Source organism: Atractosteus spatula, chromosome 1 (genome assembly GCF_055471065.1).
Source record: "Atractosteus spatula isolate fAtrSpa1 chromosome 1, fAtrSpa1.hap1, whole genome shotgun sequence".
In the NCBI taxonomy this organism is placed as follows: domain Eukaryota; kingdom Metazoa; phylum Chordata; class Actinopteri; order Semionotiformes; family Lepisosteidae; genus Atractosteus; species Atractosteus spatula.
This window is the reverse complement of record NC_142706.1, coordinates 63,591,065-63,617,491: the sequence shown is the minus strand read 5'-3', so window position 1 is coordinate 63,617,491 and position 26,427 is coordinate 63,591,065. Positions and strand designations below refer to the sequence as shown.

The following is a 26,427-nucleotide window of genomic DNA, read 5'->3' as shown; positions in this document are numbered from 1 at the left end:
AATTGGACAGAGACCTCGCCAGGCCGGCGCACTAGGTAAACAACACGGGCCAGTGCGGAAATTACGAACAGTCGGGGTTGCTATGACAACCAAACCAAGCTAGTTTACGCTGCTGCTGCCTCCGCCACAGCTGAGCGGCTATGGGCGCGCTCGCTTGGATAAATGCAGACTTCTGTTCTCCTTTCCTTATCATTAGGGAGGAAAGGGAGGATTTTAAAACCAGATGTGGATTTATTTTGTTCTAAACAGCGACCCCACCTCCCTTCCTCCCTCCCTCCCTCATAAAAGATGAGAGGTTTCAACGTCGAGCACCACACAATATAACAGCCCTTTCCCGAAGTATTTTCCTTCCCCTTTGCTCAGCTCAAGAATTTGAAAGGCCCTGAAACTTAACTTGCTTGAGTGTACCCCAGGTTCACAACGTACTGTTATCAGCGATCAATGCGAACGTTTTACTGGAAGTCATTTGACTCATAGGAGACTAGCAGAATCATGGGCCACGCTGGGTATTCTGGGTAGTGTAGTTTCTCCTTCTCCTTCCCCGAATTACATGCCCTTCTGAAATCTGCCAGTCCTTTTCTAACATTCCTTTCGTTACCCGTTCATTGTTACTCTCCTTAATAAAATGATTCACTTCCCGTGGAAAGAGTGGGTTATTGACGGTTTAAAGTCCAGTCAATCACATCAGCGTTAGTTAATGCAATGTCAAGGCATTGAGATAACGCGTTTTGGCGAGAAGCACACTTTGAGTTCATTCTTCGTATTCCGTCAGTTTTCTTAAGGAAAACCGGCTTCTTTCCTGCATGCCTTATCTGTCTCCAAAACGAGCTGCAAAAACTATTGGGTGAAAGCGCTCTAACTGGTGCTGAAATAATTTCTCATTTCCTTCCGGTTTCAAACGAAAAGCACAGAACGGGGGGTAATCCAGTAAAACTGAAATACAAAAGGTCTTTTGTCTCTCGTCAAGCACCAAAAACTACAATTCCCGCCTGCCCCAGCTTCGCGTGTGCGTTCACTGTACTCGTGATGTCACAATGGGTATATATGGCCACACTGTAGCATTCCAAACCCTATTGTTACATTGTAACAAACCGGGGCAGCTGGAGGGAGACCGGGGCTGCAGTCCGCCTAGATCTGGAACATATTTTTTGTAACGCACAAGGAAAACCGGATTTGAAGGAGGAATACAGACTTCTCACCGAGAACATATACACGTATAAATAATAACGAAAGAGCTAAAACCGCCCCGGGTCTCTCAGCCAGCTACGAACACAACGGGCGAAGAGGATTGTCCAGTGTATACACGCATATTACAGGAATCGGGAAAATAATATTTTTTTCAAGCAATCTCCCCCATTCTCTGCATGAAAATTAAAAAAAAAAACCAGAAAGAACCAAAATAAGTAATAAAAACAGTCCTCCTCTATCCCGACTGTCCCTGGTTGATCGCTTTAAACATTTCGTATTAATGTTATTCTCAACCATACACTACAGAGCTTTTGTATAGGGATCGGAACAATCCGTGCTTTTTTTTTTAACTGAATTTATATTTTTACGCTGCCGTATGTTGCCGTAGTCCACCAGCAGAAGAGGGAAGAGGCGGTTATCTGTATATTTCTATTTTTTTTTTCTCCTTTCGTTGTACCTCAAGCTAAGCGTCTTTCGGCTGAGCCCTTCGCCCAGGGTGCCGACAGCCCGTCGTCTCCCAGATCAGCCGGAGGAGAAGGGAAAACGAGCAACGCAGCAAAGAATTCTCTGTACATAATCTAGAATAATAATAATTATAATAATAATAATAATAAAGACGAGACCACGCCCTGCAAGACACGAAGAGGATCGGCGTTTCTCACTCGGTAAGAAACGCCGGGCTGGACTGGGGGATCGCTGCGGGGTAAGCTGACATTTTCTGGCAGAGCGGGGCGTACTGTGACGGGCTGTGCGCTCCCAGCCTAACGCGGCACTAAGCTAGGGTGCCGAGAAGGGCAGCTCAGCTGCTCCATCCAATTGGATTCCTCTGTGTGCATCTCATCTCAGTCTACCTACCTCTGTGCGGTGCGTGTCGTTCTGTAGTCTTTGTGCATCTCTGCGCCTCCGTTGATCTCCAGTCTGTCCGTGGTCCTGCAAATATGGCATAGAAAACCGTGATCCCCCTTTCCTGCGAGGGTAGTAAAGCCTGACTTTAATGGGTTTTTCGTTATGCATTCAAGGGGCAGCGTGCTGGGTTTGCTCCTGAGCCGTGGCCCAGCCTGCAGTGTCTTGACGTACCTGCCGAGACCTGCAGGTGTGTGTTTCCCCCGTCTCCTCCTGGACCGCGCTGTAGTTGGTCACTTTACTCTCCCATTAGGCTCCAATGCGTCGCAGCGGTACGTCACGCAGTTCGCTTATGACATATTGAGCCACGGGGTTTCATTTCCAGACACGAAGAGCAAGTGTGTGTATGTGTGTGTGTGTGAGAGAGAGAGGCCGCTCACAAGGTAGTGTCTGTTGTGCAGCGCAGGGGCTCGCGGGTTGCGGTGCTGTGCTTGGTCGGACACCCCGGAGGGTGACTTTCCTGCCCCACGCCCCTCTGCCGGCCGGAAAGCCAGACCCTGGAAGCGCCGTCCGTGCCAGTCTGGCAACAGGAAATGCCAGCTCCCCCCCCCACACGCACACACACTCCCACACACTCTGTGTCTGTATCTGTGTCTGACAGGTATTCCCACTAATCTCTCACTGCACACCTTCCCGATGGAAGGAAGCAGCCCAAACGCAAGTGTCTGTGAAAATGGCTTTAGCTCCTCAGATCCTTTCAGGTTCATGACGTTCGTGAAGGAGATGCCTACTGCATAGAAGGCTGGGCCTATTCAAGGCCTACAGGCGGCCCAGAGACAGCAGGAGAGGGATATTGAGTATACAGTAGACTCGGGCTATCTGTGTGTGCTGTTGTCAGCTTGGACATGAGTTTGGTACCCTGTAAAACCCGAAACAGCTTGCAACCGCTGTGCGCTGGGAGTCGGGTTCGTGTTCGTACCCCCTTGTGCTGGGATTCGCACTGTGTGCCGTGTCTAGAATGTCCTCCCTCCTCTCCCACCATTCCCAAGGGGAGTGGATCGCTGGCTCTGCCGTTCCCCGAGGTGCTGTCCGATGCCCAGCGTCTCGTGGCCAGGGTCGTGCCCGCTCGGGTCAGGCGCTCGAGCCTCTCGCTGGAACATGGAAGACAAGGAAGCGACTGTCTCGCAGAAGCCAGACAGGCGCATGTTCCTCTGTGACAGGCTCAGGGTCCTCACTGTGTCACCGGGCTCTGCATTGGGGTGGCCCTCGGCCTCAGCAGGGAAACGGCACAGCAGGGGTCCTGCCAGTGAATCCCTGCAGCGGTTTGACACATCCTGTCCTCAAGTGAATTTGCCTCAATGAACCAGACGAACCAGCAGCCATATCACCCTGCAGCTCACAGCTCACAGCTGGCAGCTGGCAGCCCACTGAAGCTCAGCAGGTGTGAGCCTGGCCAGTACCTGGATGGGAGACCTCCTGGGAGAAACTAAGGTTGCAGCTGGAAGAGGTGTTAGTGGGGCCAGCAGTGGGTGCTCACCCTGCAGTCTGTGTGGGTCCTAATACCCCAGTATAGTGAGGGGGACACTATACTATAAACAGGCGTTTTCCTTTGGACGAGATGTAAAACTGAGGTCCTGACTCTCTGTGGTCTGTGGTCATTAAAAATCCCAGGGTGTTTCTCGAAAAGCGTAGGGGTGTAACCCCGGTGTCCTGGCTAAATTTCCCATTGGCCCTTACCAATCATGGCCTCCTAATAATCCCCCTCTATGAACTAGCTTCATCACTCTGTTCTCCTCCCCACTGAGAGCTTGTGTATGGTGGGAGTACTGGAGCATCATCCAGGTGGGGCTGCACACTGGTGGTGGTGGAGTGGAGTCCCTATTAGCTGTAAAGCACTTTGAGTGGAGTGTCCAGAAAAGTGCTATATAAATTTCAGGAATTATTATTATTATTATTCTGAGTGAGCCAGCTTGTGTCTCTTCAGCTGTGCTTCTTCTTGGGGAAACCTGGCTAGCTTCTCCGGTCCTGTAGAGCTGCTGTATGCTGTGGTTCTCATTCTTGCTGAGACCCGGATGCCTCAGTGGTTTAGTGACTTGATTAATTGGTACAAGATAACAGACCTCATGGTCTCCGTGCAACGACCATTTCAGGTCTCCTGCAACGAGCAGGACAGTGGCTCCGGAGGAGCAGTGCTCAAATACCACACTAGGTCCAAATCTCGAGTTTCCTTTTCTACTGATTTATTCCTGCTTTTACATTATTGTTGGATTCACACAGTTTGTTTAGGTACCAAGCCTTTCATGCCATGGTGATTGTTCACATTTGTTCATGATTGTATATGGTACCATGTGATATTCTTTCTCTTCCCTGAAAAACCAATAAACAAACTGCACACAAATTCCACACCAGGGCTGTAACTTCCCAGGTGAATTCTTCAGTCAGGCTTCAGTGGGGAATTCCGATATCCAGGTGCTGAATGTTTTCTCCAGCCTCCCACTCCACTTCTTGTCATCTGTAGGGTTGTGTAGTGGCTGCTTTGGTTGGGCTATTGCTGAGTAACAACCTTTGAGATTTGTTTTAACCAGTAGCAATGTACGACTATAAACATCAAGGCAGTTGTTCTGACTGGTTTCCATCTTGTAGGATCGCTGCTCCTGTAGCGGGCGTGATTACTTTTGGAAAAAGAGGTCAGAGGAGGAAGAAGAGGCCTGTTGAGCCTATAGCTGAACAAGAGCAGTCAGGACTGGAGTGAATGTGTTCAGCGCTGTAGGAATGTTTCACAGAGCTCATCAAGCAAACAGACCGTTGCTAAACACAGCTATAAACGGGTCAAGAGTTATTGATTGCGTGCACAGATCAATAAATTGTCTTGATCTCGGTGACCGTTCCCCCTTTAACAGGTCACAATGCGCTGCCTCCGCACATTGTTGTGCGCTGCGCCCTGCACCCTGCGCCCTGAGCCCTGCTCACCCGTCTCTCAGCTCTCGTCTCTGGACCCCTCCAGCCTGGTCTCCTGACGCTGCTGCCCCAGCCCCTCCACGCCCCTCCTCCCTCATGGTCTCTCACCTCTCCCCTCTCTAAAATAACAATGAATTTTATGTTATATAGCGCCCTTAAAGTTGGCTTTAGGGAATGACACCAACAACAACAACAACAAAAAAAACACAAGATAAGCAGGATGAGAATGCACAGTTAGAGGAGACAGTAGATGGTGGTACCGAATAAAATAGGAGCAGAGGGGTGAAGAACAGAACCAGTTAGGGAATGGCTCTTCTAAAGAAGAAGCTTTTGAGTCTGGATTTGAAGGAGTTTAACCTTATCCCTGGGGAGAGAGTTCCAGAGCTTTGGGGCGCAGCAGGAGAAGGCCCTGTCACCCACAGAGTGTAGACGGGCTTGGGGGGCAGTTAGGAGAGCAGAATTAGAAGAGCGAAGGTTGTGAGGTGGGGAGTAGGGCGATAATAGCTCACACAGGTACTGAGGTGCCAAGCCGTGCAGAGCCTTATACAGTAGTTGAATGTAGTTCAGGTGGGCGGCTGCGTCAGCATGCGTAGGCTGCAAAGGAACAAGTAATAGGTTTATTCCATGCTGAAAAAAAGAAGAAAGAAAACACAACGTTTCGGCTGTGGAGCCTTCTTCAGGTGACACGGCCGAAATGTGTTTTCTTTCTTCTTTTTTTCAGCATGGAATAAACCTATTACTTGTTTCCTTATAGTTGAATGACCTCTAGAAGGCTGCTTACCTTTTCGTTCCACCGAATTCCCTCCTGCAAGTTCCGTCGCGCGTTCTTGCCCATATTTGGTGTTTCGTGGTTCCTCAGCAATAACCACTGCCCCCCACTTCCTTCCTTCCTCCCTCAGCTGCCAAAGGACCACCTTGCTCAACCCCTTGGCTCCCTGTCCTGCCCCCTTTCCACAAGCCTGTAAAGCTCACACTCTGATACCCCCTTAGCACTGCATAGCAAGGTCTGCTCGTTTCTTGACTCCTGCCTTTAAACTATTGCCAGTGCATCTACATCCCAATCTTAGCGCAGCAACGTCCATTAATAGCGGGAGTCATTGAAGTATTCTTGTAACAAGACCTAAAACACCGCGTTTTAGTCTTTACTGTTGCACCTCTTTGGTCAAATGCAAAAAATGAAGCAATCTGAAGATTTGCTGCTGTTCAGCCAGTTGAAAATTAAGCGAATACGTGGGGATTCTGGTCAGTGTTAGGCAATCGCGCGTGGTGTTAAAAAACGGGGACAGTCACCTTATTAGCACCTGAGCTGGGCACGTTTTTTTTTTCTGATTGGCACTGGAGAGGCTCATTCCAGCTCCGAAGTGAAAAAAAATGATGTTTCACCTGCAGTCGAGAGCAGAAATCTCAAAAGGCAGGGCCCTGCACTTTCAGCATAAAACCTGGAAGGTACAGTACGACCTTCTGAAGTGAGTGCTGTTCCCAAGGCTCTCCCTTTGGGGTGCGCTCGTGTGAGACCGCCTGGCGACAGTGGGGGTCGTGCTCTCCCGCTGATGGAGTGATGGACTGGCCAGCGTCTTTGTCCACAGGGCCCTCGGTCATTACTGGAGGATAAGATAAGATCACTTTTTTGGCCATATGCAATTTCTCGCATTAGGAATTTGTCTTTTGCATACCCCAGCTTGCTCTCCATGAGACCCACAGACAGGGAGAGAGAAGCTTGGGGTCAGAGCGCAGGGTCAGCCATTGTACAGCACCCCTGGAGCAGTTGGGGTTAAGGGCCTTGCTCAGGGGCCCACCGGAGTAGGATTCCTCTGCCAGCAGCAGGATACGAACCGGCAACCTTCCAGCCACAGGCGCAGATCCTTAGCCACAGAGCCACCGCTCAGCCCTGATTATCCTCATCAGTGGTTTTACCAGCACTTGACAGGGCCTGGAGGTGTCTGGGCGAGAGCTCTCGGGAGCTCTCGGGAGGCAAAGTCAGGCTGACGGGACAGATTCCCCGGCTTGGCGGCTGGGGGTCGGCAGGGGGCCGAGGGCAGGAGTCACTGGTCAGCAGGGCTCATCAGAACACTGGAAACACCGGCTCGCCCCCCAACGTGTTGTTTGTGTTGTTGGTGGAATGGAACAGCTCAGCTCCTCTGCCTGCCCGGAGTCGCAGCAATGCTTCCTGGCTGAATGATGGTTCTGCATTATGCATGCATTGATTATACATTCATCCAAGCCCCCATTTGCATATCTCGCCCTCCTTTATAATTACAGCGTTCCATCTGGCTGCCTGGTTAATTAGTCTTTGCAGGTTGGTTGCTGATGGGGCAGTGCCAGTGCCCAGAGCAATGCCACCTTTTAGACAAGCTAAGCGAGCACTGCTTGGCTGGAACTCTTGCTGGGGTGCTGCCTGTATGTGGAGACAGTAAGACCTAGCAGTGAAGGGAAACAGCAGAGGGGAACCCTATGTTCTCTTTATTGTTTTGGTGAAAGTTCAAGTTGCCGGTTTAGTTTTTTGTATCACGTACTGGCCAGTCTGGGAATTGCCAATGGCTTTGCTGCTTTTCAGTTCAGTGCCTATCGGAGAAGCACAGCCGCTCACTGATACTGCTCAAAGCCTCTAGGAAGTTACTGGAGGGTCTTTGTCCAGCTAGGAGCTTGGAAGACAGAGTCCAAGCAGATACAGGCAACTGCACTGTTCTTTACAATGTGCCAGTGGACTTCATGAGCTCTCATATACTGTGCTAGAAAAGAAAACGGAGAGGAGCTGTCAAAGGAGGGCAGGCAAGGCAGCATCCTACTTAAGCAGGGGAAATGGCTGCAGTTGGAGTTGCAGAACCAGTGCCACAGCATTGCAATGCAACATCAAGTTTTTCCATCTATCCACTTTCTAACCACTTCCTCCAATGCAGAGTTGTGGGTGAGTCAGAGCCTTTCCTGGCAAGCAGCAAGTGCAAGGCAGGATACTCTCCGGGTGGGACACCAGCCCATTGCAAGGCAGGAAGAAACAAACATGCACCCACTGTCATCTAGGGCCAGTTTTCCCAGAAGCCAATTAACCTACCAGTATGTTTTTTGGACTATGGGAGGAAATTGGAGCACCCTGAGGAAATCCATGTGAACACGGGGTAATACTGTACCATGTGAAACCTCCCTCAGGTTTATCCCAGTGACAAAATTCTATCTGCCGTGGCACTCTCACATGTATTCCAGCTGGTGTGTGGTTAATTTGCCTTCCTGGCTACTGTGTGGCACGTGTCTTTCCCATCGTCATAGTTTGGTCAGCAGCTTTCTCACGGGCGAGGCTGTGGGCTGGACATCGTGAGCAGACAGGGAAGGGAACGATCTTTGATTCATTGTTGCACCTTCAGTTATCTGTTAATCAGGTCTGATCTTTAAGCTCTTGTGTGGCCAATGTATAAACATTAAGGGATCTAGCTAAAAAAAGATCTGGGTGTGAGGGGCAGGGAAGTGTGACCACTGTAAAATGTGACCGAGTCTTGAAAAGAAGCATACGGCTTTGTATAACAGAAGGCATTCATATGACAGACTATGTTAAACTGAATTCATGAGACAAAACTGAACCATCATGATTGTGGTAATGTGGGCTCCACTTTATATCTCTGTTTGTAGAATGGCAGATATGTCTCTCTTACCTGCAAAAAAGCTGGGTTTGCTCACACAGAGCGTTCACTAAGAGTCTTTTCCTAATGCACTGTCTGAGCCTTGAACAGTATTACCAGTGTCTCGGGGTTTAAAGGGTCCCAATTTCTCAGACCGGTTAATAAATCTTGCTAACAAAATAAATTAATTGTTGATATTTAATGAATTCCAAATTAAGCACACTTTGTGAAAGCGCTGTAAGTTGCCATGCTGTTGCAAACCCCTGGTCTCACCACGGGCGAGAGCGAGAGCTCATTAGAATTGTGACGGCAAGTGGCCCTTCCTGCTCACTAGTCACTGTAATGACTGAATGTCATGCTGCATGAGTGAATAAACACAGGTTGTGCAGCAGATATTTCACTGCAGAAATGTTCTGACGCGATCTGCATACAGAGTTTAGCAAGAAAGTAGTATCTGTCGGCAAAAAGCATCTTGAAATGTATCTGTTGGATTAAATGTATCTGTTGGATCTGTTGGACGTTTTGATGTAAATTGGAGATTTAACATATAGCTGTGCACATTTTACTTTTATTGCAGTTTGAAATGCACTCAGCAATGCCGATTCTCTCTAACCCTGAAATATGAAAATAGCGTTGCAGCTCCCCTTTAAATGTGCTCTTGTTTGCGAACGGGGCTGCTGAACGCCGGCCCAGAGCCTGGGCTTTTCACGCTGCCTCGGTCGGGGAAGAGTCCGCTGCTCCAAGGCCGATTATGTAAACTGTGCCTCCGGGTTTCCAAGGAAACGCCTGCAAGCTTCACAATCTTAATAGAAATTTCACGGTAGACGGAGGGCGAGAGATGGTGGGAGAATGAGAATGAAACCGAGTGGGTCACCTTTAGGGGCCGGAGACCTGCAAAAGAGACTGTCTCTCTCTCTCTCACACACACACACACACAAGACAAATGAATACGTGTGCTGAGCTCAGACACTCTGATAGCACGAGGCAGTTTACCCTGATAAACGCGCAGTTCGCACTTCTTCCATGGAGGTCATCTCTATTTTCCTGTACATGACCAGGAGAAGGGTGGTGGGGGGCTGGAACAAGCTGCCCAGCCAGGTTGCTGAAGCTGGTAACTCAGAACAGTCTCTCATTTGGAAACCTTGTCCCCTGTCCAGCCCATTCTTTAGATGGCTGTTTAATTCTTACTTTTCTAACAGCTTAAAAAATTCATTTCATTAAGTGATTTCTACACAATCACTGTGTAGAAATGAGGAAAGGAGGAAAATCTCCAGGCCTCAGGCCTCCAGTTCCACAGTTCCTTCATAGAAACAATGTATAGTCGTTCCCTCAGTGCCAATAATCTCCAGGTGTTCGGTCTCTTGGGTAACAGGTTATTTAAGGTAACCTGTCCTTCAGGAAAAGAGTCAAGGATTCCTGGTCTGTACTGGTGAGCGTAGCATATTACATATTTTATAAGCACTAGATTTTGCAGAGTGTTTCATAAAACCTCCAACACCCTTTGAGGTGAGCCCCCTAAAATTCCTTGGTGCCCTGTGTAGTTGTACGTTTGATACCTGAGGGGTGGAGTGTGTGCAAATGGGGAAATATTAATGTAGAATAGAGGTCCCAGCCCTGGTTCTGGAGGAACACTGTTGTCTGGTCCAACTGCGTATAGCTCTGTGTGCTGAAGCTGTTGGAAATGGTGTCCTCGAATACCCAATGAAATAGTCCTGGGTATTTCTTGACACTTGGGATGGATCTAATAAACAAGTAAAAAGCAGTCAGATCAATTAAGCCATCAATTAACACTGGAGATGTAGAGATCAGCTGGAAAATACAAATCAGAAGGCACTATTCCTCCAGGACCAGGGCTGGGAACCAATGCTGTAAAGACTCAATTCAGCAATTATGTAGGTAACTACTGAATCACCATCCGCTAAAGACGTGCAACTATTTAATTACAAACAATTCTAATGGCAACTTGTTAAATTAAGTAACAGAGATATCATGAGAAACAAAATTCACACCATTCAGGTCTCACACAGCAGTCTTACTTTAAGATGAATACATTTCATATCTGATGAATGACTTACAAGTCTTTTGATGATTTAGGGTGAGCTATTAGACTTACTGAACTGGGGGTGTCTGAGAACAAGGGTGGGGACCCCAGATCTGGATCTCAGGAAGGCTAAAAGCTAGCGATGCGCGGGTTGACTCGCACCCGCAGGCGGGCTCGGGTTTAAAAAAAAAAAGATATTTGAGATCGGGGCAGGCGGGTGCAGGTCACAAAAAAGCTGACCAGTGCATCACTAGTGCAAGCAGAGGAGAAAAAGTGTTTCAGCGTGACAGAAAGGGGGTGTTGGAATCACTTATAGTTTCCCACATCCTTCTGCTCGTCAGGCTGGCTGGAACAATCACCCCATGTGTTATATTAGTCACACCTGAGAGCTGTTAACAGCTATGCACAAGGCCGCTTGCTGCTTAATTAAAGAGGCTTAAATCCCTCCATCTCCTGGAAAATGTTTTCCTGCCTTCATCTCCTGCCAGCTTTCTGCCTTTCCTTTAATGCTATTTGTCCAGTTTTTGCGTCACTGTTAACATAGTCTGTCTGGCCAGTGGTCAAGTGTAAGCCACCTCCTAGACTGCCTGGTCAGTTTTTCTTTCTTTTATGAAATTATATGAAAATAACTCCCTTTACTGCCTTTTTTTCTCAATTATCTGCAAGTCATGGAGGAGCTCCAGTATTAGACACTGTGGGTGTTGAAATCAAATTTATATGTGTATATATTTTCCATTTCAACAGTCCAAAATTAAGTGGAGGGATTTTTTTTTTATTTAGACAGGAAGAGGTGGATTTCCGTCACTGGGGAAAATGTTTGGATGTTATATTCTTACGTCTTTTTTTTTTCAGAACAGTTTAATTCAAAATGTGTTAGCCAATATTCCATGAGTGCTGGGCTCAAAATTCATTGTGCTTTACACAAATACAGTACAGTACTGTGATCTTCCCTGAGTCCTCCCCCAGAATGAAAATTCCTGATAACTGTGTAGAGTGAGACTGGTTCTACTGGAGTTCCAGTGGAGTGGTCCTGTTTTTTGAAGGGGGTGATGTGTACTGTGTGGCCAGTCTGGCGGCACAGCCAATGGAACCATTTGAAACTTTGCTTTACGATAATCACAAAGTGTCAGATCCTTCTTGTTGCTAATGCTGTGTCTAATATCAGAATCATTTCACATGCCCCACTTTTTAAATGGAGTAATTGTCTACTTATGGGTGCTGTGTGTGTCTGTGTGCCCACTGGTGTCAGGGTCTGATGGCGGCTGTGTGTGTCTGCGTGCTACCAGTTTGTCCTGGGAGTGTCATGCAAGCACATATACATGTATATGAGTGTGTGTGAATGTGTCATCTGATACAACCCACCAAAAACAGTGTCACAGCAATGCATAGAGCATTTGAAATATGGTAATTATGCATTTTAGAGAACCTTGGAATGTACTAGTTATTGATTTCAGTGGTGTAATATTTAAGGTGAATTACTAGGAGTAATTTTATAGCATAGTGCCCTGTGATGATTGGCGTATCATCCATGGTGTATCCTGCCTTGCACCCATTGCTTGCTGGGATAGGCTCTGGCTCCCCCAGGACCCTGAATTGGAAGAAGCTGATAGTAAATGAATGGATGGATATTATTCTGTGTGATGTCCTGCCCATTGGAAACTGTTTATTGACCTTCAGATGCAGCTGGTTGGTGTCGTTATCAAGGTTATGTCTGTGTGTGTGCACAGGTCTCAGGGTCTGATGGAGGTTGTTGTCAAGCTTGTGTGTGCGTGCGTGTGTGCATGTGTGTGCGCGCGCACACGTGCAGGTATCAGAGTCTGATGGAGGTTGTGATCGAGCATGTCTGTGTCTGTGTGCACAGGTATCAGGGTCTGATGGAGGCTGTTGTCAAGCCTGTGTGTGTCTGTGTGTGCGCAGGTGTTGGGGTCTGATGGAGGCTGTTGTCAAGCCTGTGTGTTTCTGTGTGTGTGCGCAGGTATCAGGGTCTGATTGAGGCTGTTTTCAAGCCTGTGTGTGTCTGTGTGCACAGGTATCGGGGTCTGATGGGGGCTGTTGTCAAGCCTGTGTGTGTCTGTGTGTGCGCAGGTGTCGGGGTCTCATGGAGGCTGTTGTCAAGCCTGCGTGTTTCTGTGTGTGTGCACAGGTATCGGGGTCTGATGGGGGCTGTTGTCAAGCTTGTGTGTGTCTGTGTGTGTGTCTGTGTGTGCGCAGGTGTCGGGGTCTGATGGAGGCTGTGTCGGGGCTCGGACTGAAGCGGCGGTTCGAGGAGGTGGACAGCGGCTCGCCCTACTCCACCCCTAAGGACTCGGACGATGAGATCTCGAGCAGCGACAGCGCCGACAGCTGCGACAGCCTCAACCCTCCCTCCAGCTCCACTCTGACGCGTGAGTCGTGCCTGATCTCCAGCGCCACCCCACCTCCCATATTCCTTCGTTCACCCTGACACCCTCAGCCTGGGAAACTGAAACTGAAACCTCTGCAGTTTCTAGCCCCAGCTGAGCCAGGAATGATTTAACTGGATCAATCCATTAATTAATTAACATGCTTTCCAGATCACCGGTCATTGATCTACTGTATAAAGCCAGCCGGAATGAAGCTCTGTATGATCAGAGCTGACCATGCAGCCCAAGGTGAAGCGACAGATTGATAGCACGGGGCCTTTCAGGAGAGAAACTGAAGCCAGGCTGTTGAATATGTTTTAGTGCTTTTTTTTACAGTCAGTCTTGGATCAGTGATCTTCTCCGGCTCTGGCCTGATACGAAAATACATTTTTCAAACAAGGAAAGGAAAATCTGCTTGTTTGCATGGTCTGGGGATTGTCCGGGGAAAGATCCCAGGAAATCAGCTTCAACAGAATGACTGGGGAGCTTGCTCCAGACACCTGCCACCCTTTGTGCAATGGAAAATGCTTCCTCTTTTCAATCGACACATGCAGTTAATTTCCTCTCTATACCTAGAAAGGTTAATTACCTTACTTACTATCTAAATACATTATCTAGGGCCTTTGTTTAATCTTATCTTAAGGAATAGAGGCACAAAAAAGATGGAGTAGTCACATCTTCTGTACGTGTGTCACTAAATTACAGAGATGATCCAGTTAAATTATGTTCCTGTCTTATTTCAGTGCTCGCCGCTGTGAAATAGTCACATCTGTAACTTTGAACTCTTTGAGACAAGGCTGCGGTTTGACATCCAGAACGGTAATTGCAATGAGACAATTGCAGTGTCCTTACCCGAGTCCCAGTTTCTTCTGTGTGTTTTTGGATTCCCTGTAATGCCTGGAAGTGTTTGGGGTTCAAGAGAGGCTCTCTTGAATGGCTGCATCTCGAGACCTGATTATCCAGCAGCGTCGCTGTGATAAGAGGCACAGCGGTCGTGCCCAGACCTGCACTGGCCTGACTCGGCCGTAGGATGGAAACGATGCTCTTCAGTATCGGTTCTGTAAACCGACATGCAACTGCAGAGGCAAAAAGAGATGCATGTCTGTGAACAAAATAATGTCACGGGAAGTCAAAAAACAAAGAAACTACAATATAAGTAATGATTCTCTTTTGTGGGGGGCACCTCGGAGTGGTAGAGGTAGCGTTTGGCATTTTGTAACCCCAAACTAACCCGTGTCTCTCCTCCCACACACACAGCCACATCAATCCTCCGCCGGCAGAAGGCCTCTGGACGCAAGAGTGTGCGCTTCGACGCCGTGACGGTGTACTACTTCTCCCGGCGACAGGGCTTCACCAGTGTGCCCAGCCAGGGGGGCAGCTCGCTGGGCATGGCGCGCCACCACAGCGCCATCCGCCGCTACACGCTGGGGGAGTTTGCCCGCGAGCAGGAGACCAGCCACCGCCAGGCCCTGCGGCAGCACCTGCGCCAGGAGAAGCTCAACGCCCGCAAGCTGAAGGTCAGCGGGGGCCCCTGGCCCCTCCCTGTGACCCCTCTAGTCCTGACACACAGCTCCCTGCCCAGTCCCACACTCAGCTGTCGCCTCTTCCCATTTGTTTTCCTTTGGCTTTCTGACACTAGTAACAGCCCGCTTCTTTATAGCGCTTTTCAGACCACATTATCCCAAGTGTGGTCTTTGATCTTCAGCTTGCTGTGGGATCCCTGGCACCCACAGGTCAGTCACAATGTCATTGAACGGGCCTCAGGCTGGTCAGTTAGCTGAAGGATTTAAGAAAGAGCTTTATTGTATCGTCCTCTCACCTGAAGAAGGCTCAACAGCCGAAAGATTGCATTTCTTTTTTCTGTTGTTCAGCATGGATTAACCTCGACTTGTTCCTCGAGCCATACTGCAGCCAGGGCACTGTGGTCTCTATCTGCCTCCTCTCTGCCCTTCAGCTATTTTGGATCTCAGATGGGATGCTTGCAGTCCCATCAAATTCCACTGTTTGTGCCCGTGGTTTCAACTTGTAACCAGCTGCTGAAGCCAAATTCAACCTTTTCTTCTATCCAGTTAGTTTTTTATCCTGCATGTTCAAAGTCTAAAATAAAGCGAGGCTGTAGAGGAGAAAGCTGGGTAAGTATAAGGTAATAAAAAATCCCCAGCCGAACTGAATACCATGCCCTCCCTTTCTGTCCCCCTCCCAGCTGACGCGCAACGGCACGGTGGAGTGCGCGGAGGCCGAGTCGCTGACCCTGGACGACGTGTCGGACGAGGACATCGACGTGGACAGCGTGGAGGTGGACGACTACTTCTTCCTGCAGCCGCTGCCCACCAAGCGCCGCCGCGCCCTGCTGCGGGCCTCGGGCATCGCCCGCATCGACGCCGAGGAGAAGACGGAGCTGCGCGCCATCCGGCTCTCCCGCGAGGAGTGCGGCTGCGACTGCCGCTTCTACTGTGACCCCCAGAACTGCGGCTGCAGCCAGGCAGGCATCAAGTGCCAGGTAATGGGGGCACCCACTGAGAGCAAGGGGCTCCTCACCGATGGGTGCTGTTTCGCCTCGGCGACGTGTCTTGGAGACGCCCTGATTGTCTCACTGGCTGCCTCCGTGTGCTGTGTCCCGTTTCTCTGTGTGGGTACCCGCCTACGCTTTCATCTAGTTTTTCTCCGTCTCAGTTTTAGTGACTTGGCCACTAATCTGAATTCGGGACCCTTGCACCTCTCCGATGTCCCAGCAATAAAATCATATGTTTGGATAACATAATTAACTAATAATTACGCATTATGTGATAAATGTTGGATGCAATAACATGCAATCATTTGTGCATTGCCTGCCAAAGTCCACAGAGAGGCTCACACGGCCCTCCACCGCCCTGTTAGGGGGGGAAACACTGCTTATGAGTTTATAATAACTGCAGGGATTGAAAAGGGCAGCCAGCTTCCTGCTCCCTCAGCAGCTGACTGAGTGGGCAGAGTCTCAGTTCAGGCTCGCAGGAACAGGCCTGAAGTACCGCAAGGGGATGGTATGGGCTCTCCAGCCCACTTCGCCCGGCCTGGCAGAGCTGCAGCACCACCCTGGTCCCCAGTGGTCAAACCCCTGACCGATGTCTGGAAATTGGGGATAAGTGGGAGGCGGGATGGGGCTGCTGGTAGCTGGGAGAACTTGGGTGATTGGCCTTGTCCTCAGGATTTCTTTTCTAGCATGTCAATGCAACACAATAACAACACATCACAACACAATAGCAATGACAGGGCTGGAAGCAAGACTCTCTTTGCTGACCTTTAGGGTGTGTTTATTTTTTTATACTTTATTGTGGTTATGTCAATATTCCTTTTTCGCATACTTAAAAAGGACAGAAACACAAAATACAAAAAGAGAGGGACGTATAGAAAATCGGAATTAGTGTTAAATTACTTTTTATACAATTTCTAATTGTCTACTGCATCTTTTGTTACTATCACGCTACCAAGGGAGATAATACAGGTAACAGTAGAGAGTCTCTGCATATCCTTCTGATTTTGACCATCTTTTTACAAATACATGTTGTGACTTCTATTCTTTGGTGATATTTCATTCAAAGAGACCTACCACATTTTAACACTCGGTCTGTCCAGCTTTTCCCAGTTCCTGGTGATTTGTTTCGTGGCTGTAGTTTAGGAGGTTTCTGGGTTTCTAGGAGCTGTGGAGAAAGAGAGAGGAGTTTATTTGCCATATCTACGTGTACATTGGGATTCTCATTCTCGCTGTTTTCTCGGGACGTGCACAGTCCAATAGACAACGCCACCGAACGTGCGCAGAGCATTACAAAACAGTCAATAATGAGAGCCGCAGCCGGCCATCACACACTACACAGTTCAACAACGTACAACAGGCAGTGCAGGACAATAAACACACAGGACACGTGACACAAGGTACAGGGACAAGCCGCGGCCTCAGTGCATCAGTGACGTGTCCCTGTCTTTCCTCGGGACAGGTGGACCGGATGTCCTTCCCGTGCGGCTGCTCGCGGGACGGCTGCGGGAACGTGGCGGGGCGTATTGAGTTCAACCCCCTGCGGGTGCGCACCCACTACCTGCACACCATCATGAAGCTGGACCTGGAGAAGAAGAGGCAGGTGGGGGCCCACGAGGGGATGGGATTGGGCACCGCCCCCGGGCACCCAGCCCCGACGGAGCCCTCCCTCCCCGCGCCCCTCGACCCGGACGCCAGGCCGGCGGCGCAGCCTGGGGCCGAGGAGGGCGACGCGGACTACCAGGCCCAGAGGGACAGCCTGGCCCTGGAGAACGAGACCGCCGTGCTCCACCTGCAGAGCGCCGAGGAGCAGGAGCGCCGCCGGGAGCAGGAGGAAGGCCAGGGGGCGCTGGTCACGGACCCCGACGGCGGGGCCCTGGGCCTGTGCCTGCTCCCCGAGCCCCTGATGCCGGCCCCGGCCGGGATGGGGGAGGTGGCCGACGGGACCGAGCCCGTGATCATCCAAGGGGAATTCCCCCCAGGCACCTCGGTTCTGTGCTTCACGGAGAACCTGGTGGATCCGCATCACCAGGCGTTCCTCAAGGACTCCCCCGTGGTGTACTACCAGATAGACCATGTGGAGCCGGAGTCTCTGGGCCTGCCCGCCGGGGAGGAAGAGGTGGAGACGACGACGGGTTACAAGGAGTGTCGCATCACCGACGGGGACGGAACTGGGGGGGACGCCGAGCTGGCGGCAGCCCGTGGGCAGGATTCGGACGAGACCGACGCGGTGATCCCGGGGCTGCCCGTCCCCGAAAACCGCCCTGCCACTGCCGGCGGGCACCTCGAAGGATCCCCGCGGAGCCCCGAGGGGTCCCCCTCGGAAGGTCCCCACCTTGCCTTTGAAGGAGAGAGCGCCCCGCTTGAGTCGGACGCTTAGTCTCTCACTTTTTGCGGATATTTTGCACAATAGCCTACAACAAAGCTTGTTGCCTATACTTAATGGAATAATAATAGTAATATAATGAATTTGAGTGGATTTTATCTGGAGATAGACGCATATTTAAAAAAAAAAATAAGAGGGAGAGGAGAAGTTCAACTTTGTGTTCCATTTCCATAGACCAAGCAAATTCCAGGTTTTTGTGGTTCTGCGTTTCATTCCAGCATTGGAGAATGGACGCTGGATGTGGCAATCTCTGCTCATTAGTGGAGTTATTGAAGTGGTCTGCATAAGGTGAATTTGAATGGGATTCATTCTCTCTCATTGTGGCAGTGGAACTACAGTAGGGGTTTGCGCGATAAAGCAATGAACTTTTTTTTCCCCGTTTCTTTTCCATTTCGCGTCTGCCTGGCTCCCAGGGAGGCCTGCGATGACCGTGCCCTAGCCGCTGAGTGTGGGATCCATCCCTTTTCTTTCCCAAAATATGACCGGTAAAAAGCGGTACCCCACCACCTGAAACACACACACTCGCTCACACACGCATCTCCTTCTTCCTGCATTGTCACCTTAAAATCGAGAAAGATGGAAATCAGAAAGGAGGTCGGGTGTTTCCCTGGGAGTCGTTTTTTTCTGTTCTGCTTTGCCGGTTGGGGCGTCTTTGGCCACGATTGGACGTGCTTGAGAAAGCAAACTAGATAGCGTAGGTGAGCCTTTTTCGAGTCTGCCGGCAAGCTGTCTGACTGGTCTTCCTGATTGCACTGTCTCCCTGGGGGCAGAGAGAGGGGGTGATGAAACTCCCTTTCGCTGCTGTTTTCGCTGGTTGACTGCCTGCCCCTTCCCCCCCAGGAAACCTGGAAATACAGAGACCTGCCCAGTATAAACAGGCAGAGAGAGAGCCAGTTCGTCAGAAGGCAGTGCCTTGTGCGGCCTCCGCGCCTGTCGTCGGCAGAGAGGCTGAGTGTGCGTTGCTAGGTTTCTGATACTCCATGCTGGCTCGGGAATCCACTCATTCCACTGGCCTGTTCTTATTTTAGCTTTTCTTCCTCCCAATACCTACTCACGATGAAGCCCCAAGCAAACTTTCATCCCTACTCCTCTCAAGAGCCATTGTTTTAGAATGGTTTTCAATGCGTTTTGTTTTTGCTCCAGAACTACATATCTTTCCTTTATTTAGTATTTTTTTCAAGAAGCACGAGGGCAGCAAGGTGGTCAGCATTGCTGTCTCCCAGCACTGGGGTCCTGGATTCAACTCCAAGGGTGCTCTCTGCGTGCAGTTTGTATGTTCTTCCCGTGTTTGCGTGGGTTTCCTCTGGGTACTCCCATTTCCTCCCAAAGTCCAAAGACATGCTGGTAGGCTCATTGGCTTCTTGAGTGTGTGTGTGTATGTCCGCCCTGTAATGGACTGGTGTCCTGTCCAGGGTGTACCCTGCCTTGCGCCCATTGCTTGCTGGGATAGGCTCCGGCTCCCCCAACAGCTTGACTTGGAAGAAGTGTAAGTAAATGGATGGATGAAGGACCTATGATCCTAGTACGTAAATAAATCAGGGGTCTTGTTCTTCTATTTTACATCACTAGATGGAGCCCTGGCTTCTTTGAAGTACACATTGGAGGAAGTACCAAACCTACCAGGCCATTTGCTTCAACGCAACGGCTTTTTGAACAAGCCGTTGAAATTAGCACGAAATAATTAAAACTGGCTTGCCAATAAACGTGATTAGAAGACCGTTCATTTCAACAGTATCAAGTACCACTTCGACAGTATAGTTCATTTCGACAGTAGAAGACAGTATCACTTCCAGAAAGCTTTTTTTGAGCACAGTGGCTTCGCGTTTGTGCGGCATGTGACCGGTTTAGAGCAGTTGTGTCTGACTTAGGGGGATGACTCATGCCCGTTCAGTTGTAATTTCAGAAGAAAAAAAACAGATTCTCAAACAAGCTTCTGTCTAGATCTTTCTTGCTCTAGATCAATGGATGGAGTTTCTGACGTTACAAAGACTGCAGGACTGACTTCTCCAGGAGGTCTTCTGTCAGCTAGTGGAGAATAGTAAAGATGTTACACACTAAGCTATAACATTCATAGGAAACCTCTGCTTGACACTGAAAACATTTCCCATTGAAAATTAGATGCATTACACGTTTCATCTTCAATACTTGTACTTCATTCTCTGATGGTATGGGTAGGTTAAACAAGTTATTTTTGGGATAATGAGTCTCTTTGGAGCAAACAGGAAGTTAATGTCACATGGTTAATGTCCCCAATTTGCAGCACAGCAAAATGGCTGTTACCATACTTGAACGAGCCATGACTTAAAAGCCCTAGTTTCCAGTTTAACTATGGTGGAGCACACTACTCTGGAATAATGATGCTACTTATGACATACGTTGATGGCCACTGGGAGGCATGCCCAGTTTTGAATTTCAAGACCAGCATTATATTCAGAATAATGTACCTATCAAAAGGTCTTGTGTAGCTTTGTTGTGTCGACAGCTTTTAAAAACTCTTACTGTGAAGCGCGTTATTCATTGTGAAGTCTGTAGGCGTAGAAGTTTGGAGAACTGTGGCATTGCCTGTGATGAACTACAGGTTCGGTAATTCAGCACTAATCTAAAATAGAGCCATAGGCAGGAGGGGATCATCTAAAATTTCCCCTCACTGCCTTTCAGACGGTTCCTCACTAAGAAAGCACTTTTAAACAGCAGAACGGGTTGTTTTACAACCTTTTATTTGTGACTATAGAGGTTACAAGTTTATACTCTTTTTTTTTCTTTGTGACTCAAATGTACCATATCGCGGGGTCTAGACTAACGGTTAAACGTTAATTCCATGAGACGAGAGAAACAACGTTTCGGCTAAGAAAACGCCTAAGAAGGCTCCCCAGCCGAAAGGTTGTCTCTTTTCTTTTCCTTTCAGCATGGAATAAACCTTTACTTGTTCCTCTGCAGCCTACGCATGCAGAAGCAGCTCCCTACTCTAGACTAACAGTTATTGCTTGTGTGATGTGAGGCAAAACTGCCTTTGTGAGGTTACAGCTAGGGGGAGCTGTTGTCCATTTCACACCTTGATTTTGCATGGCGCTAGACCAGTGCTGTGGGCACACTGTTTCAAACTATTCAGGGTAGCTCAGCATCCTTAAAGGAGCCACTCATTAGCTCAAGCCTTGACCTCTGGGTTCTGTTCTTAAACGTCAAAGCATTTTTTTGTCCTCTTGGGGTTTCTTTTGTGAAGAAAACCCGAATCCACAATTATTGCTGACATAGATCAGAATATCTCTGCACTTCTGTATTTTTCAAAACTTCTCATTCCCATTGCTTGTTCCTAATTTTGCAAAAGCCGGTTTTATCTCTTTGGGACAAGAAGGGGTTTTAGCAAACCAGAGTCTGCCTCTGTGATGGTGTTCAACACTTGGACTCTCTAAAGTCCTAAGCCAGCAAATTCAGCTTGTGCAGAGTATCCGTGCAATTTATTCCTTTTGGGTTTCCCGGAGATGGGGAAAAAAAAAAAAAAGTCTTAGAAAACAACACTTAGTGTTGATGCCGTACCAGACAAATGTGAAAAAAGAGGCTGCCTTAAGGGAGAGGAAAGGGTTAAACACAGCTGTCTCTCTGGGCGGCGAAGACAGGACAAACATGTGCAAGCCTGGTTCAAATTTCCATCTGCTTGTTCCCCCTAGTGTGCAGCTCTCGGACTCTGAGATACTCCTGCGCACTCCTGGGAAGTTGGTAGGCATTGATCACACAGCTGAAAATCCTGATAGAGCTAAAATATATATATATAAATCTATATGACAATGTTGACTATATTTGCTTTAAGTATTGTATGATTTTTAATACTGTATCAATAATTTATGGGAAAAAACATGAACTGCATTGTGTTCTCTAGTGTGTATGTTATGGCAGTGACACCTGTTGGGGCTGACAGACTTCATTGTTGTTCGAAAAGGTGCTGTGTCTGAGTTTACACCCCATGTTGTTTTGTTTTTTTTCAATCTTATTTATGAGCGAAGGAAAAACGCGGCTCACTTTATAGATCAGCGCATGCGGAGAGGAGAATCGAGGGAAACGTGTGCTGAAATGAAAAGGTCAGAAGCTGTTATAAATCCGGACTCCCAGTGGATTCATATGAAGGACACTGAGCTGCTGCGTGTGACCACATTGCAGCCCTGCTCTGCCTTGTGCCAGCCTTCAGGAAATGCGAAGGAGCCGGTTCTGCCTGGACTTCCTTCCGAAGTGTTAGCTGTTCCTCCTGCGCCACTGTCCACGTCGCAAACGTTCCGCCTCCTCGACTGCACTGTCCTCCCAACACATGAAAGAGAAGATTCAATTGGCAATGAAAGAGAAGATTGAATTGGCATCCGATTATGCAGACTACAACTGCATATCGGTTTGTCAAGGCGGGTTCTGAAGTGCCCCCAACCCTGTGAACCGGCTTCACAGCTGCCAAGCAAAAATCCCATTGCTCTGTTTGCTCCTTATTTTCAATTTGCACCCCTCCAGGGTGTCCCACTCAGCCTCGTAATGCCTGGAGGTTCGTGTACGAAACCTTGTGAATCCTAACTTGCAGGAAGAGGGCAGAGTGACGGGACTGGTGCAGGTATTGTAGTGACACCTGATGATGTGTGCCCTCTGGCACTGCAGGTGGCATCCTGCTGGACCCGCCTGGCTCTGCAGCAAGGGATCTCTCTTGTGAAAGGATGGTGAGTGGAGGCAGCCTGTTTGTTTGTTTTTGTAGATGCAATGAGATTGCCCATGCATTGACCATGAATGTCTTTTTTTTTGCATGAAATCCGCCAGGGCTGCTTGTGCAATGATTGGAACTGGGTTAAGGCGATACGTTTTTCATTTAATGAAGAACAAATGCTGCTTTGCTGCTTCACAGCCTCTCTTTTACATCCTTTTCTCCTTGCCAGATCCTGGGGGAGTATGGCCCAGCTCTGCTTTTCAATGCAGTACAATCACCTTATTTTTTTTGGATCTATTTTTATTTGTGCACCAAAACTGACTTGCTGTCTGAGCAAGTGCCCCGGGTTTGAATCTTCTCGGTTGCGGAGAGTGGTCTCCAGGGTGAGAGCTAGAGAGAGCAGGGGGTGGTTGTTTCAAGAGCAGCGACAGAACTCCTTGCTCCCCAGGGTTGTGCTGTAATCGGACCCATCCAGACCTGAGAATAAGGGGGGATTCGTGTATTGAAACTCCTGGGAGTTTTTCATTCAAAATCTGCATTGCACGCCTTCCTAAGCATCTGGCTGTGTGGAACATTTTGCCAGTTGTCTTAACGTTACACTGAGAAGTTTATACCCTTTTTTTTACCTTGGGTGCAGGACAGAGGAAATTGCTTATTGCTGCTTTGGGACCTGTAGTCTGAGCCTTCAGCTGGCTGATTGGTGACTGAACTGGGGGTCTCTGAGCTGATTTCTGGTGATGGCTTGGAATGAGATGAACGCCAGGGTCCGAGGAGCTGGGCTGCAGGCTCCATGATAGAGGTCTCAGGGCCCTTTATTGACTGTTTGTCTTAAAAAATGCCAAATTTCTGAACATGATTACCAAGAATGAGAATTAGTATAGTCTTACATAATCCTGATCCCTTCCCAGATACTGAGCAAGCACTGGGTCGGCAACCGTAGCATGTCGGCTTGTTCAGATATTGTTGGGGTCGGAGAGCTGTAGCCAAACCCAAGATGATTTGTAGTTGACTGCTCTCCAGTTGCTTTCTTCCATGAGTGTTTTCACCAGGCCAGCGCTGTTGACCCCAAATGCTCTGGGCCAGCGCAGTGCACAAGCCCAAAGCAGGTCAGCAGGTAGAATGGCTGGCCCGGTGCTTGGTGAGTCTGGTGGTTCCTCTCAGGTCTTCTGCATAGATCTGTTGGCTTCAGTGTTCTGCATCATCTGTCTGCTTGCAGGGTCCGATCACCAGACGAGATTCAGAACGCCTGTGCAGAGTTCTTGTGTTCGTATGCAGCATTCTTGATATTTCATGGGCAAACCTAATGCAGCACCACCCTACTGGTCACTTTTGGGTCTATATTTGCCACAAATAACGTCTCTGGGCCAAAGACTTGGTAACAATTGTTTGTCCCATCTTAAGAGCTGAATGCAGCTTAGTCCTCCTTTGCTATGGAAATCCACGTGCAGAGCAACACAGCAGAATGGAGCTCTGTGGAGTCCTGTTTTACATATTCCCAGATGTGATTGTCTTGGCATGGTTTATTTCCTAGAAGGCTGGCATTCCTGAACTGAAGCTCAGAGATCAGGGCTGTGATGAGGTCACCTGGGATGACAGCCCAGTTCTTATGTAAACTGTGAGAATGTCTTTTACTTCACTGGCACCTGTTGAGAAGAAATGAAAAACAGAAAAAAAACATTTTTTATATTAAAAAATGCAAAGCAAAAAAAAAAAGACATGATGATTACTTGTCTCATTATTTCACATTTTGTCTATTCATGCTTCGATACGGTACTACAAATGCCCTAGCTTGTAGATAAATGCCGGCTTCTGAAATTTATTGTACCATTTTGTGCAGAAGCAAAGCGTGCGTGTGTTTATTTCAGACTTCAAAAAGAGGCACACTATATGTAATATTAGTTAATGCATCAGAAAATCTTATCCACAACATACCAGGGAGACAAGTGTCTAACAAACTTTAGAAGATGTATAACTATCAGAAACCTGTGTGGTGGAGAACTTGTGACAGGGTTCGAGATGTACTAGTCCTGTAGGGAATAATGTCTTCTGGGTTTCGGTCCAACTTGAGTAGTCAATTAAACAGTTCACCAACTTATTTTCTTAAGGACACTTGCAGATGATTACTGAAAAAATGCACTTCAATAAGAGTGCCAATACCTATAAAACACCTTCATTACTGCATATAAGTATTAACTATTATGGTTTTAATTAAATAGTTAGACTAGTTAGATGACTAATTAGACAAGTAAAAGTCTGGAATATGATAAAGAACGGTAAATGATACTATAGATAAATAAGAACTAATGAATAAGGCTTGATTAGTTCTGGTAATAATTCTTACAGGTAATTAATACATCGCTTAGGAGATGGATCTAGATTATGTCAAACATCAGGTTAGGGCAATAAAGTAAATTTCAAAATCTATTTTCTGGTCAGATATGATGTGTGAAATTCACACATGTGGACACATTAGCCTCTGAAACCTTTTTGTTGGACTTACTGATGGTTAGTACATTATTTAGATGCAGGCAATAAAATACTTGGCAAAGTCTTGCAGTATGTTGCATTAACACTAGAGGGCACTCTAAACTTATTTAAAAAGAAGGTCTTTCCAGCTGTTTGACTGGAAGCAGGGGTGCCTCCTCCAGTCCTGTAGGGTCACTGTTTCTGCTGGGTTTTGTTCCAGCTCAGCTCTTAACAACACAATGGAGCTAATTACGGGCTTAATTGGAGCAGTTTAATTTATTTACAGTTTAATTTCCCCAAGATCCTAATGCTGATCCAAACTAAACCTGGTCTGCATTCCTTCCAGTACTGTTGCTCAGTGTCCCTGACTTACAAGGTAAGTAATACCTGTTTAGGGCACTATGTGAATACATGCTGCTTTCAGGAATGGGAAGTGTGATGAAAGTCAAGTAACTTGGAAGTAGTAAGAGTGGTTAAACACACTTACAACCCTTCATGCAGTGTGTCCAATCCTTTCATTCTTGACTCTGTCCTAAATAAAAACAGCAGTTTTCACAGATCCTGTTTTAATTTGATTGCACAACTGTGAAATATGGAAAAAAAGCCAGCAGAGTTTAAGGGAAGGAGGGAGCCTTATTTCGGCTTTGCTCTGCTGACCTGAAGCCAGCAGTTTCCATTAACCCTGGCACTCAAGGGACAAGAATCTGGGCTTTCAGCGCAGCTTTTAAAGGAGCTGTGAGTTATTGCTTGGAGGGGCGCTCTACCAAGACTAACCCTAACAGACAAGCGATATTTACACAGGAATTAAGGTGCTTACGACAGCAGGGGACAAGAGGAGACAGTACTGACAAGAGCAGTCTTCCTCCGGAACATTGGGTCTGATGTGGAAACCTGCAAGATATTTTAAGATTAAAGAGCAGAATTCCTTTGCCTTAGTGCACCGATCTTTTCAAATGTAGGCGCCACAATATCTGAAAACGGGCTGTCAGGAATGCTATCAAAGAGAGGGTCTGATTCTGAGCACCTCAGCAGACTGGAGCGTGGTTAAAGCATGTGTTTGCTTTTTATGGTACAGACATGAAACCTCTTTCCTTTGTTACTTTGGCAGCTAATCCTGAATCTGCAAATGCTACAAGGGCACCTGAACATGAGGGTGAGTATGGCAGAAGAAGGACGCAGCTCGCAAACAGTTGTCTTGTTCTCTGTGCAGCTGGTGGCTCACAGACAGGGCTGGGGAACAAGTATAAATATATATATATTTAACAAAATCTTATTGGCTCTGTAAAGAAGCACCATCTGTAGGCCTGGAGCTGTAGTGAAATACCAAAAACAAAATGCCATAAGCTAGTCCACAATTCTCATCTCAACACTGTCA

At 48.0% G+C, this 26,427-nt stretch overlaps 1 protein-coding gene across 1 annotated transcript; it reads left to right on the top strand.

Moving 5' to 3' along the window:
- The first annotated feature begins 1,492 nt into the window (after nucleotides 1-1,492).
- csrnp2 (cysteine and serine rich nuclear protein 2) lies at nucleotides 1,493-21,421 on the top strand. The gene is made up of 5 exons (XM_088915912.1): nucleotides 1,493-1,853; nucleotides 12,850-13,022; nucleotides 14,277-14,536; nucleotides 15,223-15,519; nucleotides 16,991-21,421. The coding sequence occupies exons 2-5, from the start codon at nucleotides 12,863-12,865 to the stop codon at nucleotides 17,906-17,908; spliced, it is 1,635 nt and encodes a 544-aa protein (XP_088772038.1). The 5' UTR covers nucleotides 1,493-1,853; nucleotides 12,850-12,862; the 3' UTR covers nucleotides 17,909-21,421.
- Nucleotides 21,422-26,427: the final 5,006 nt, after the last annotated feature.